This window comes from Chelonoidis abingdonii, chromosome 2 (assembly GCF_003597395.2).
Source record: "Chelonoidis abingdonii isolate Lonesome George chromosome 2, CheloAbing_2.0, whole genome shotgun sequence".
NCBI classification, from domain to species: domain Eukaryota; kingdom Metazoa; phylum Chordata; order Testudines; family Testudinidae; genus Chelonoidis; species Chelonoidis abingdonii.
The window spans coordinates 82,980,622-82,995,540 of record NC_133770.1 but is presented as its reverse complement, the minus strand read 5'-3'; the positions used below and the strand labels follow the sequence as shown (position 1 = coordinate 82,995,540).

The 14,919-nt window shown below is 38.7% G+C and overlaps 1 protein-coding gene across 6 annotated transcripts in view; it reads right to left on the bottom strand.

Moving 5' to 3' along the window:
* NEK11 (NIMA related kinase 11) overlaps positions 1-14,919 on the bottom strand; it is a 194,273-nt gene that overhangs the window by 86,819 nt on the left and 92,535 nt on the right. For 5 of the 6 annotated variants that reach the window (XM_075062499.1, XM_075062504.1, XM_075062501.1 and 2 more), the window contains 6 exons: positions 13,542-13,691; positions 13,383-13,461; positions 12,732-12,820; positions 8,815-8,934; positions 4,169-4,262; positions 3,149-3,287 (listed from right to left, as the gene is read on the bottom strand). In XM_075062499.1, the coding sequence (XP_074918600.1) occupies positions 3,149-3,287; positions 4,169-4,262; positions 8,815-8,934; positions 12,732-12,820; positions 13,383-13,461; positions 13,542-13,691 (671 nt within the window). The remainder of the gene's footprint in view (positions 1-3,148; positions 3,288-4,168; positions 4,263-8,814; positions 8,935-12,731; positions 12,821-13,382; positions 13,462-13,541; positions 13,692-14,919) is intronic. The other variant, XM_075062500.1, reaches the window with a different exon arrangement.

The following is a 14,919-nucleotide window of genomic DNA, read 5'->3' as shown; positions in this document are numbered from 1 at the left end:
TGAAGTAGATAGGGAAAAATGACAGAACGTCAAGGCATACTGGCAGTCACAAACTGCTCTAGCTTAACAGTAGACATCTGAACAGTTGGGTTCAGGAGTCATGCTCTGAATCAGCTGCAGTCCCGTGAGCCTCAGATGGTTCTGCAGCAGCCCTGGTCCCTATGTGAAAGGAATAAATTTCCATAATTCATCTGGATGGCGTAGTAAGGAGTGAAATGTTGGAGAACTAATTTAAATCTTCTCTTGTTTAAAAATAATATTCAAATTGCCATCAGCATCCTTCTATATAGCAGTGGCACTAGGTATAAGCAGACTAAGCAATTGCTTGGGGTCCCTGATCTAGCATTACCCTCAAATGCTGTTCATCTTATTTAACATGGACTTTTTAACAAGCGGGTTACAATGTGTGACGTTGAGAATTTTTTGGTCTGTGGAGGTAACATTTTTAGGGGGTGGATGAAAGGTAAGGGGGATTCCAAAATATTCCTCCTCAGGGACCCCAAAAGGTTAGCAGCACCTCTGCTTCTATAGACAGTGTAAGAAGCTGATTATTTCTTCACAGTTCTGGAGAATTATTTCTTTTTACGATTCACTGTGTGTGTAACCTGATTTTGAACAGTCGCATAATGTAGAGTCGACGTAACAACTAATGTGTTAGAAATTTTAAGAAGTGTCGCTTTCTCTATATCTAGCTCCACCTACTACCAGTTTGCAGACTGCAGTGAGCATTTAGTTATCCATACCAGACTCCATTCATCCTCTGAAAAAGAGAACTGCTTGAAGAATAAATTGGTCAGTTCTTTGTAACTGCAGGTAATTCCTATGCCTCACATCCATACTGGTGATAGTGAAGTGAAAACCATTCTGACAGGCACACTCACAGGTAGACTGGCTCCCTTCATGAAAGTTGTATTAAAGGTGAAAGCAATTAACTGGTGTGTATTTCTCTAGCAAGCTGAAGTCTCATTTCATGTTTGAACTGGTGATCACCAATGATCCTGTGCTTGTTCATCCTTTTAATTAATTTCAGTGCCGTGGGTTTTCCCCTCAGCTTTTAGTAGATGTACCTAATACTTCAAAAATTTGATTAAGTCTCCATGCCACTTAGAACTGAGGTACTAGTTAAACTCAATCTTCCAACTCTTATTGGATGATCTCTCCTAGTGGAGTACAAGTATTTCATACAGTCATCTGCATAAACTTTCAATTAAAGCATAAGAACCTCAAAATGTCATTGTATAAACTTGTTCCAAGTTTTTTTTTATTTTTGTGCTCTATAGTATATTGATACAAACATACATTTTATTGTGGAAATATAGTTTCAGTAGAAAATTGTAACTTGAAAATTAACAGCAGCTGGCCAAACTTTTGAATGATGGGAGTATAAAGTTAGGTAGTGTTCATATGCTCTCAACCACTCCTTATCATAAGTACCCATCAGATTTATTTAAAATGAATTAACTCTAAAGATAGACATAGATTTCCTCCCCGCTCACATGCTGTTCTGCATCTGCTTCTCCCCTGGTACACTCCCACTCACAGCCTCATTTCCATTGCTCCTTGTTGGTCTCCTATGTGCAACTGTCTCTCTCCCCTGGACATACTTTCTAGCAGCTGTGTTCTCTCCCACACAGAGTCTCTCTCTTGATACTATGAAAGAGCAAGCCAACTATGTTAGGCATAAATGCTGCTACACTGAAAATTAAAAGCTATTCTCCATTTTTTAAAAGCAATTTTGATGTTCCCATTTTAGGTTTTTTGATATATCTAAATAAAAAGTTAACACTTAAACCAAGAGCAACGAATGGAAAGTACTCTCAGTAGTTTTCAGTATTAATACATTTAATGTATACATTTGCATATAAATATTACATAAATAGAGATATCTAACAAATACACTGTTTTAAGAGGCTGTAATTCACAGTCAACATGTCACTCTCATTAACCACACGGGTCAGACTTTGTGAAGTTAGTACATCACAGAAGTGGTTTATAATTTAATTAAAATCTTTGAACTTTTCAGATATACCCCTAGTTCATATATTATTTACATGAACACTTCATATACATGCTACCTTTTTTATTTTTACACTTTATGGGCTTGATCCAAAACCCACTGACTTCAAAAATTACATCTCTTCAGTTAGATTTGGTGTTTGGTTGTTTCAGTCCTGTTCTCAGTGGAGAGGCACCCACATCACAAAATCCACCACTACAACTAGCCCCTAGTTGGAAGTATCAGCAGAGAGGCCAATGAATGAATAAGCATGAAGACTGAACTATTTTGGTCCTCGAAGCAATTCCTTACAGATCACAGTTGACACATATGGGTTGGAAACTTGCACTGTCCCTGTCCCGGCTATAACATGCCTCTCCTGTGAAAAAATGGAAGCCTTCGGTCCCCAGGACTTTTGACCATTCACTAGTACAACAGGCACACAGAAAAATACCGTATCTGCTTCCTAAGCATTAAGAAGTAAAATGAGCTACCATTCTAGAAAGAAATAGAACACATCTGTGTGCTTTCAGAAATATTATACTAAAAGAGGGTACGTTACTCTACGTAAAACTTTATTATTTTCAGTGTATGGAAGCCTGAGCTTTCCCTTTGCTCATCTATCCACAAGCAAGGCACATGTTGTATAGATTTTCATGACACCAGGACAGTGACTAAGCATTTTAGGCCAAAACAGACGAGCAAGGCTCAAAGGTTTTTCATCTGCTTTTCTCACTGTGATAGAATTTTTGTGTAAAATCCCATCTCATATACAGTTGATTTGCAGCTGGAAAGATGACTGCTGAGCATAATGCTGTTCCACACCAGTCACCTGAAGGTGTGAAGATGAAAGCTGTCCGCTTCTTAACCCAGCCCCTCACTTGGAGGTGGAGTTCACCACCTTTTGATACTCCCAGCTCCCCCAGACTCAAGAAACATAAAACCCTCATGTTTCTACACTGCAGTCCCATATTCAGCATCCATCCTTCCTTCTCTTGTAGATTTTTAATTTCTTAGCAACCCTGATCAATTTTTACTGAAATTTCTCTGCTATACGTTAACCAAAGGAGAAAAAAAATTAAACCTTGCCCTGTTTATATGAAGTTTCAAATAGAAAGTGGATTAACTTTAAATACAGTTTCAAACTCTTACCGTGCTCCACAGGCTCAGACATACAGAGCCTGCCCGGTGTCTCATTCTCACTTTGTTCTTTATGTCCTATGGATATGTAGTCCAGTGCAGTGACTGGCTGAGACTGAATCAGATGCTTTGAAGTCTGCTCATCAGATTCCTTATTTGAAACAACATTAATAAATATAATCAGTTAAAAACCTCAGCATGACCACAGTGTAACAGATACTCTGATCTATACAACTGCTGGGTACTTGTAATAAGCAATCACTTTTTTTAAAAGGACTTTTTAATCATTTTTAAAAAAAACTGATCACCAGCAATTGTTGTTTCTTAAAGACAGATTAAACATTACTGTTTCACTAGAGACAGTGGGAAACAGAAACATACTGGCATGCCAGAGAGAAGCTATTAAATGCTAAACAAAAAGGCATAATTTCCAGGATGCGCTGATTGACTTTTTCAAACTATCTTTGCTGCATATGTGATGAGCTGCAGAGCTGGTGCTAAACTGACTTATTTTCTCTTGCAGATAGCTTCAGGCCAAATAAAATCTTGCATGGGGAGACACTCTGAGACTTCCTTCTTACTAAAGGCTGGATGGAAAATTCAAAGTAATCTTCTTAACTAAATAAATAAAAGGAAGCAGCAGCCCTACCAAAGTATGGTATTTTAGAGATTACAGTCTTAACACTATCTTGAAAATGAATTTATTTTGAACTATGGACTTCAAGTGTGGGGGAAGCAGAAGCAGGCAGTAGAGTCCAAACTTTCAGTGCATATATTTGGTTTTAAGAATTAGTTTAGGAAAAGGAAATGCCATGGGACTGATAAAGACATCCATTGAAGTGTATCTGAGTTACTGAAGGAAATTTTTCTCAATACAGAACCAAGTTCGACTGAGTTTTCTATATTTCTATGCACAACCCAAACTACATATCTGGGGGCAGGATTTGGTCCACGATACTGTAGACGTGTGAGAAATTGACACTGTAGTTTGAGTGTATGTCTGAAATACTCTACGGGTGAGTTCATACTCACATGAAGCACATCTATACTCAATTGCTGAAAGTTACGGGACCTCAGTTCTTGCATTCTTTTGAGATTTTCTTGATATTTTTCTTCTGCTAGTTGTCTATAAAATAAAGAGTACATTTATTCAATTTTATGTATCACAAATACCATGCAGGAGTTTCTACAAGGTACTACTGCTTATTATCCATAAATAAATTAATGCAAAAGTACATTATATCAGCCACATGCTCAGGTGTGCACAAAGGGCCTCTATTTATCCAGCGAGTCTTGTCTGGATGCATCTAGGGAGAGAGTTTAGTCCTTAGTTACAGAATTTATAAAATTTATCTTGCCTGCTTTGTATAAGAGTCACGAGATATCAAATTGTTGGTTCAATACATGAACCTGGTCAACTCCGAAGAACTTAATACTGTTGCCTTTATTCTACCAAGTGCTCCAGGGAAGTTTTCATCCCAAGGAAAGAGATGCAGTGTTTTCATATTCAGACAATTGTGCCGGATATTCCCCATAGGAGACTGTACAGTAACTCCTCACTTAATGTTGTAGTTATGTTCCTGAAAAATGCGACTTTAAGCGAAACGATGTTAAGCGAATACAATTTCCCCATAAGAATTAATGTAAATAGGGGGGTTAGGTTCCAGGGAATCTTTTTTCACCAGACAAAAGACTATTACACACACACACACACACACACACACTATAAGTTTTAAACAAACAATTTAATACTGGTACACAGTGATGACTGTGAAGCTTGGCTGAGGTGGAGGAGTCAGAAGGTGGAATATTTCTCTTTCTGCTAAATGATGAACTAGCAATTGGCTGAGCCCTCAACGGTTAACTCTCTCACTTTACAAGGCAACAGTAATGAGGGAGATATGCTCATTTCCCCTTTAAGTAAACTGCCTTGTTAATTAGATCAGCTTGCTGAGACCACAGCTGCTGCAAGCTCCCTGCATCCTGAGCCCTGGTGTGTCCCCCCTGCTCTATGGAAGATGGGGTAAGCGGGGTGCAGGAGCAGGGGGACACCCTGACATTAGCCCCCTCTTCCTTCCCTCCCTCGCTCCCTTCCTCCCTCCCTCCCACACAGCAAGCAGGAGTCTCAGGGAGCAGCTCCAAGGCAGAGGGCAGGAACAGCACATGGCAATGGGGGGAGGGAGAGGGACACAGCTGAACTGCAGGCAGTTGCTGCACAGGGAACTTAGGGGACCGGGGAGCTGATAGGGGGGCTCCCGATCCACCCTGGTTCCAAGCCCCCACCAGCTAGCTGCAACGGGCTGCTCTTCCTGCAAGCAACAGACAAAGCAGGTGGCTGCCAAACAATGTTAGAAGGGAGCATTACACAACTTTAAATGAGCATGTTCCCTAATTGATCAGCAATGTAACAATGAAAGAACATTAACCGGGATGACTTTAAGTGAGGAGTTACTGTATTAGGCATATGCTAACTTGGCAAATCCTGTGGGTTCCATGGCTATGCTCTCTTCTTACTCACTTTTGGAACCGCACTAGCTGACTGCAGGTAGCCCACTTGAAATGGAATTCTATCTTTGTAATCAGGGATGGCTCTAGACACCAGCAAAGCAAGCAATTGCTTGGGGCAGCCCACTTGCAGGGGCGGCAGCTGGCAGTGATCCAGCCTGCGAGCTGAGAACCAACAGGGGGCCCTGGGAGCTGTAGTTCCTTGCTTAGCTCTCTGCCTATAGAACCAGCCTTGGAGCAGGGAAAGAACTACATTCCCCAGCATTCCCTTGGCCACTACCAACAGGAAAGGGGGAAGGGAGTATGGTAGCTGAAACCTCATGCTGCAGCTTGAGCTCACTGCTAGAGCAGGATGGCACTGTGAATGGGGAACAAGTGTGCCCAAGGAGTAGAAGGCTTTGGCCCAGATATCCCCTTCGGAAGACATCCCCAGACTGGATTAGGGATACTGGTGTGACCTCACCTTGCAGCCAGGGACTGGCTCTAAGCCATTTCGCGCCCCAAGCACGGCGCATCCACCTGCGGGAGTTCACCGGAGCTGCCTGCGCCTCCCGGCAACGGCGCGGTAGAGGCCCCCCGTGGCATGCTGCCCACGCATGCGCTTGGCGCGCTGGGGCCTGGAGCCGGCCCTGTTGCAGCCTCCATAGAAGGAATTGGAGGGACTAAAGGGACAGTGCCCCTCTCTATCTGAAGCCTAGCAAGGGAGGTATGTGAATCCCACTAGAATTTAAAATGAAAAGTAAGGGAGGGGAGGCTCTACTGGAGCTGGACAGCTTTAGATACAGTAACCAGGCACTAGGAGGATTTCCACTTCTGAGCCATGGAAGCAGAAACTGACTTTTTTTTCCCCATAATTAGTTAGTATTCAGAAAGGGAATCTAGCACCGTGCCTTCAGATTTGAACACATCAAAATTCAGGCACGCTCCAAGCTCAGTTGGGCAGCTGTTACTCATTCTCCCAAATCAAATATACTGATCCACTGTAACTTGCTGTAGAAAAAGTAGGATAAAATTGAGCAAGAAATGCTTCCAGTGGTTATTAGGACTGGATTGCTATTTTCAAACAGCCATTGCTTTTTCTTTTTGTTGTTGTTGTTTTAAAAGGAAGACAGTGATACTGCATTGCGAAATTCTCCATAGAAACAAAGAGTGGAACAAAAGAATAATAAAGCACCTCAGCTTTTCCTCATTTATGTAGGACAGTCTTATAATATGCATCCAGATATCCTCACAATCACACAAGCTGAAAATTGTTTCACTTTACTGCAGTTCTGTCACATAGGGGAACCAATCCTGTTTGTTGTTCTGTTGCCACGTCCAAAATTCCTGCTGATGACCTGCCCTGGGAGCAAGTCACCAGTGACCAGGGCTGGGGCAGAAGGAGGGTGCAGGTGGGGAAGTAGGGGGAAGAGCCCAGGGCTGGGATGGCAGGGGGTGTGGGTGGAGGGGGCAGCAAGGGATGGGGAGGGCACTGATGGGGGGAAGGGGGTGCCCAGAGCTGATGCAGCATGGAGGGTGTGTGAGCCCAAGGCTGGGGTGCCAGGGGTGTGGGTGGGGGGCGAGAGCCCAGGGGTGGGGCAGCAGGGGGGTGCAGGAAGGGGGAGGCCAGGGCTGGGTGGGGGAAGCCAAATTTTATTTTGCTTGGAGTGGCAAAAAACCTAGAGCCAGCCCTGTTTGTAATCCCTCTTTCTTTCTTTCCCTGGTGCATTTGTACTACAGTATGCTCAGATATCCCAGAGCTGAATCTAGGCCAGTGTTTTAATTTCATGGATTATGAATGGGTTTTGAAGATGACTATCCCTTTTATGCTACTGAAGAGATACATTTATTTTATCTGCTGAAACATGAATTAAAAAACTGCTATTCTATATTGTTTCCTAATCCCAATCTACAAAATACTAAGTGACTTCTGTAATTTATTATTAATGATTTTTTCTATACATTTGCACACTGGCCTCTCATAGTTAAGAATATTATCAAAGATTTTAAGCAACAGCCACAAGTCATAGCAGAGATGGTGAAATTCCAACAGCTGTTAGACAGTGAGTGTGTTTCCATGGAGAACAATTTCTATTGGTATGAGAATTCCTGTCCATATCACAGCATCATCATCTCCAATCCCAGTTGTAATTTTAACCCCTCCCTTACACTAATTGTGATATATGTCAAATAGAACAAATGCTGATTCTGAATTTTTTTCCAATTAAGATTTAATACCTCAGCTACTTTACTTGTTTGTAGTCTCTCTTGTAATTGGATGTCATTACTAAATTAAGATGCATGCTTGCTTTGGCATGACAAGACTAAGATGCTGATCCCAATGGTCATAAACAATTAACCACTCCATTGTAACAAAATAAACATTAGTTAATCTAGACTGAACTTTGAGAGACTGTTTTGAAGAGGATATTAACCTCGAATTCAAGGAAGTGGTACATCTATTATTTTTTTTTCCCCCTTCAAATAAAAAGAGTTGGAAATTTTTTACTGGGAAAAAATCAAGCAGATCAGCAACATAATAAAATTCTTCCTTATTTTATAGTGGAGCCTTGGCATTCAAACATCACTTCAGGTCCTCCTCATGTTCCTCTCATGAAGAGTATTCACTGTATTTCAAAGAGTCTCTATTATGACCCATCGCGGTTTCAGGAAAAACTCTCTACTTAGAATTTTTATACCATGCCCAACACCATTGTATCTGCTCACTTACTAAGGCCATTACCTACCATCTTTTCTTATAGGACTATTAATTTTCTGCCCCTCTACGCAAATCCCAGTGGCCAAAATGACTGATGGTTTCCTCCAAACCTGGACTGCCAGTCAAAGCCAGGTGGCTGCCTCGTCAGAGTAGTGGCCTCAACAAGTCATTTAAAAAACCCACCTTTTATAGAAATCAATCCAAAAATTACTCACTCATTTACTTAATAAAAAAGGCAGTGTCTGAAGTAGAGTTTTGGACTAATGCTCTGACTTCCCCCCCCCCAGCAATTATTCTTATCTAACTAATTCAGCAATTATCATCATCTAACTAATGTAAAATCACCATTCACCCATCAGTAGCTGAAGAACCTGCATAGCGTCTGTATGTCATCTGTTTTCATTCTTGCTTGTCTGGCAAATTGCACAGGTGAAGGAATGCATGGTGAAAATACAGTGTTAGTTATATATCTTACTTAAGCTTCTTTGCTTTCTCATCTGCAGCATTTAACTTCCGCAACCTCATTCGCTCTCGTGGAGTCATTTTCTGCACCTCAGACAGTTCCCGCAGAGTTTGCAAATGGATTTTTTTCTGCCTAAAAATAAAAGCATGCAAGTATCTCTTTATATAAAAATGTAAACAGCAATATTTAAAATTACATCATTGTGATGCTGAGAGATGTTGACATTCTGAGTGTAATAATGAGGAAAGCATAGGTAATGTAATGGACTAAACAGAGATTTGCTTACTTACAGTAGTGTTATATCAGACTTATTTTCATTATAAAAGTATGCAAAATACAGACCTATAAACCCAGAACATTTTGCATGAACCATTTTAAATATTTCATAAGAGGATAGACAAAGTGAAATTCTCAGTACTTTATTAATACAATAATAAATATGGAAGCACACCTACAAAAGTTATAGTCTATTGTCTCATTCAAGATATCACAAGCAGAAATTCTGCCTTTCAGTTTAAAATTAAAGCAACTGATAACAATACCAACCAGAATTTTTTAATAATCAATTTTAAACCAGTATAAAAGAAGAAAATGTTAATGCTCCTTTAATGAGATTTTATAATAGTCATTTACTTCCTTGTAAATGCTGTCTGCTGTTATTCACTTCCTGGTCCCACAGAATAGTAGTGGTTTTTTCATGGCTCAAATGGTTTTCATAGATCTCCCCTGAAAGCTAAATCTGCATTTCTAACTCACCTATTCCAGATCTCAACTGTATCCATAAACACAAGAGATCAATACATGAGCTATACTTGAAAAAACTATACAGATCCCAGACTATTTTACAGCCTACAGTGATTATAAAAATGCAACTGCAGTCATACATTATGACTTCCCATGTGAACCAAAAGTTTAGAGTATTGGAATTTATGGTGCGCAATATTCATTTCAAATTGTTACTCTTACTCTCAAGATTCAAGATTTAGCTTCTAAGTCTTCATCTACTTTGATCATCTAAGAGCTTAATTTTATGTCCCAATAAATCACATAGTTCCCCATGGCCTATTATCTTGGGAAACATCAGAATGTTTACAATGCAGGTAGAGGTATTTTTACCATATTTCTCAAACGTTGTCTATGGAGGAAAATATTAGAAGGATCTCAGTGGTATTGGGAAACATGACACTGAAGACAAACACAAGAAGATTTCAGTTATTAAGCAATTTGGAACAAATCCTTCAAGAATGAATAATTTAGACATATTTCTTATGCATTGTCACAGAGCTGGGATTCATAACACAAAAACCTCTGGGATAACAAAGCCATTTTTCTTCCAAGTTGAAAGCGAATTTGTAGAGCTTTATGTTCATTTAAATATTTAAAATTTATGACTTGAGTAGAACTGCAGTAAACTATTATGGACTTTTATTAGAAAACATAAAGCTAGGCAGGGCTTGATATACAAACAATTCATGGAAAGAAAAAAATACATAGATGCAGAATGACAAAGTAGTTGAGAAGGATGTACATTGAGCAGCTCCTGGTAAGGACTTCCAAAACTGAAATACAGCTTCAAGCTTATAGCAATTTATGATTATACAGCCTTCAAGTTTAAATGGTTGTCCTTTGACTTTTTGAATGACAGCACTTTCCAGACTTTCCAACACTTTTTTATCTGTCTTTTTGGCATTTTGCTTAACAACAATCACAATACAGATTTTTACTGATCTCATCTGAATTTTATTTAAAACCTTTATATATTATTGTAATTAGATTCAGACATATTATTTTCATACATATTTTGAAGACTTAACCCAACTGACTCAGAATATAGCACACTTCTGGGAGGGTTTATATTTAATGATAAGGGTTATTTAAAAACAAAAAAACAGTTGCCTTTAACTTGAAAAGCTTAAGGGTAAATTTTTAAGCTCTGCCAAAAACAGATGATCTGCACTGTGCTGCATTTTATGGGAACGCTGGGCCTCTGAAAACAGAGATCACCACTGCCAAGAGAAACTGACTTTTCATATGGAACAAACATAAATGTAAGGAGAAAATCTTCAAAACTGTATGTCCCTTTTCCTAGAAATGAGAGTTTTAAGAGCTCTACTGCATAAGGACACATGGAAAAGGAATGGATGTTTATAGAAAGGTTTATCAAAAAGTAAATTCTTATTTTTCACAGAAATCAAGAATTTCTCTACAGATTCATGCAAAGAACTTGTTAACACTTAGAACGTGTTCCTTGTGTTCAGGAAGATCACAGACCCATCAGTGCTGAATGGATGCAAGGGGTTACTGGCCACAGAATAAACACTCTCTCTCTGTATATGCCAATTCTGTCCATATATAATGTCAATTAGAAAGGTGATCTGTTTCAATATATTTAAACCAGATCCAATGAAACACCTTTGGAGCTTACTGTATTCCTTCAATGGTAGTCTCCAGGTGTGATCAGTCCATCCTGGAAACACTTGGAAATTTGGAGGTTGATTTTCCATTTTTCAGGTGTAATATTGCTCCCATAATAAGCTGCACCCACAATTTTTGGCCCCAAATAAATAAGCAAGAAAAAGTGTGATTTAAGTTTAAAATGGTGTGTGCAGTTCAATGGAGGTGAAAAATTGTGTCTACAAAATGAAGGCCAGGACTGAAAATCGGATCCCTGATATTTCAAATACTTTATGCTTCAGCATGTATTTCAGCTAACACATTTCAAACACTTTTTGGACATTGAAACCTTGCTTGCATGTTGTGCCAATCACATTTGGGAGCACAACTTTCCACTACCAAACAAACATATCTCCTCTGAAGAGCTATGAATTTGCTCTTACATAGGTCCCATGACAAATCGAGTAATAAATATGAAGCAATGGGAGCTTCCTGTAATATTTTATGAATGTTTATGTCCATCTATTTGTTTGATTTGTATTATATTGCTTGTGATATGATTACAAAGGATAATAATAACTTGCCCTTCTGTATTGCCTGTTATCTGAGGATCTCAAAGAAATTTACAAACAATTAATTAAGCCTCATAAAAAACTAGGAGGCAAGTAAGAGACAAGGAATGTGCATCACTTCACCCAACCATGAATTACTGCCACCTTTGTGCAGGAAAACGTCAGCTGTTTAATAGTGCAAAGGAATACGACACAAAATCTAGGGACAGGAAGTGAAGTGGAATGCCAGATCTAACTGAAACTGCAGGGCTAATGTAAGAAGGCAGAATGAAATTATCAGCACTGAAATTTGTGTTAATCATTGCAGTACTGTGGTTTAATACTTAAATTAAATATCTTTAATATCATAGAATTATCTGATAGGTAACATCCAATACATATTATTACTATTAATTTCTCAATATAGTTAAAAGGCCACTACAATGATAACTACAGGCCTGTCTACTGAATATTAGTTTAAATGTTTATGTCTTCAGTCTGAAACCATGTAGAAAAAAAGCTTTGATATTACTGTAGTCACAAACTACACAATGCATAACTGAATCATAACATACTTCAAATCATGACCTACTCTTTCAAAAGGTACAAATCTGAGGACCACATGTAAAAAATGTGCATTAACTTGTATTTGTGGGCAGGAATAATTTAATTACACATACAACAGGTACTGTATTTGCATGTAAAAATACCCTGTATGCATGCACAATTAACCAATGTGTACATGCTGTTATGGGTTTGTGCATAGAAATAAGAATACTTAGCTCTCATATAGTGCTTTTCACGATAGATCTCAAAGCGCTTTAAAAATGTAGGTGTACATCAGTGAGTGCATTTTTTAGCACAGATCCCTTTTAAAAATTTGCTCTTATGAATTTAATTTAAATAAATGTTTAAAACATGAATGCATTTAGCAACTCTTTCCCTTGTAGTACTTTTTACTAATAAAAACACTGCAGTACTTACACAGCATTAACGATGCGAGCAGCTTCTTTCTGACAATTAAATGTCTTGTCTTTCAGAGCCATATTTGTGAATTTGCATTTGACATTCTGCTAAAAAATACAACAGCAGCAAAATCAACAAATTATAGTAATGCAGTGACCCAACATCTTCATATATGATCCAATATTTTGTACAGTCCCAATATAAAATGTTTTAACAACTTTTCTGTCCCTCTTCCCATAAAGCCTAGAAATAATATACCCCTTAGCAAGACTACAAAACAGAAAAGCAAGTTGTTTACTAGAATGTGTTGTTTTTCATTAAATATTTGGATACCTCTTGGCCATTGGCCAAATGGAACAGAGTAGATAATCCTCATACCTTCACCCCCAATGATCTCAGAAGTTTGCAATATATAAATGAATGCTCTCTTTATTGCTTATAAAATTTCATGGTGAGCAGACTCACTCACCCAGTCCCCTTTCTAGAGGGTGTGGTGACAAGAGCTTTGTTTTCCCACCATCATTTATAAAGAAAACGTCTATCTCAAACTTGCATGGACTCCTCTCTGACTCATTTCTTCTCATCAAATGCTCTTCTACTTTAGTGCATGTCTGCACCATGCATATTTGCATGTTAAGTGTATGTCTATTGCTTTTTCACTTTAAATACCTGTAATTGTTCATCAATGTAGGGGATTTTTAGAATCTCGGCTGCAGATGGCCTCAGAGAAGGATTCTTGTTCAGCATGCTGAAATGTTAATGGAAGAAAGCTTTCTCAATTATTTTGAAAATAATTGAACATATATGATAAGTTAGAGAACAACAAACCTGTGGAGGACTGCGTTCAGTTTACTTGGATATCTGTCAGGAAGAGAAGGTGTGTTGCCTTCCACGATTTTTAGCACAATAGACAAAAAATTGTGTCCAGTAAATGCATGATCCAGACAGCACATCTCATACAAAATGCATCCCAGTGACCTAGAAGAACAAAATAAAATGATGTAAGGAAATAAAGACAATATTTTGAAGTGGCATACCCAGAGACAGTACAGTAACTATAAACAACAGTGTCTGTAAAGAGCTGAAGTGTGTGTCCTTTTCTCTTGATGATAGGACACTTCGATGCCATATTGTTCTCTTCATCTGAAATAGTCTTCATTCAGACCATAGAATCATCCACTACTGCTTAGCATTTGTAAAGCCTGTAGCCATTATCATTTCATTGCCACAGACATAGGCACGAAAGTTAAGCCGCATTAAAAGATTATTATATAAATCAGCTTTTGTGTTTGTTACAGTCAGTACTAGTTGTTTTAATTAGAGACCGGCAGAGAGGTGATTTTCAGATACAGATTCATTTAGGTTATTTTGGGGGGGTTAGTTTTGAGGTCAAACCAGGACTAGAGTTCAGGTCTGGATTCAAAAGCACCTAAAATGGCTTCAAATGATTGAAAACTCACAGGAATGAGCGTTCTAGTGAGATTGCAGTCACTGCGGCACACATCCAAGCCTCATTCTTTCAGACATTAGACCCAGTTTTGGATTCAAACCAGAACCAAAACCTAAGTGGTGGGTTCATATTAAGAAATTCAAATCTGAATCCCCTTGAAAATTTTTATACAGGGAGCATGAGAGAAAAGAATGTGAGATCCTAGCTCAGGTCCAGCTCCAATTTTAACCTATCAAAATCAAGAGGATGCTATGTGAACAGTGAATTTTAAATGGGTGCCTTCGTTTCCCTTTCTCCCACCCATTGCAAGGCTCTCCTTCAAGTTCCTAATGGAGCCAAAAGATCTCCAGATAGAATATTTGTCCTAAATATATTCTGATACTCATGTGACTTTTTGATGACTGAAATATGACCATTTGTGTCATTGATGTTGCCACTGTTGTGCATTGCAACAGGTCTTGTGCAAAGTGTGCCATGTAAGGTGTCAATGGAAAAGTTATTTTTTGCTAAATAAGATTATCCTGTTTAAATTCATGTATCATCACTGTATCTGAAGTTATGAATATTGGCTATGTATCTATATCTCCATGCATCTGATGAAGTGAGTTTTAGCCCATGAAAGCTTATGCCCAAATAAATTTGTTAGTCTCTAAGGTGTCACAAGGACTCCTTGTTGTTTTTGCTGATACAGACTAACATGGCTACCCCTCTGAAATATATCTCAAATGTGTGTGTTCTTGGGGTAACACCCACAAG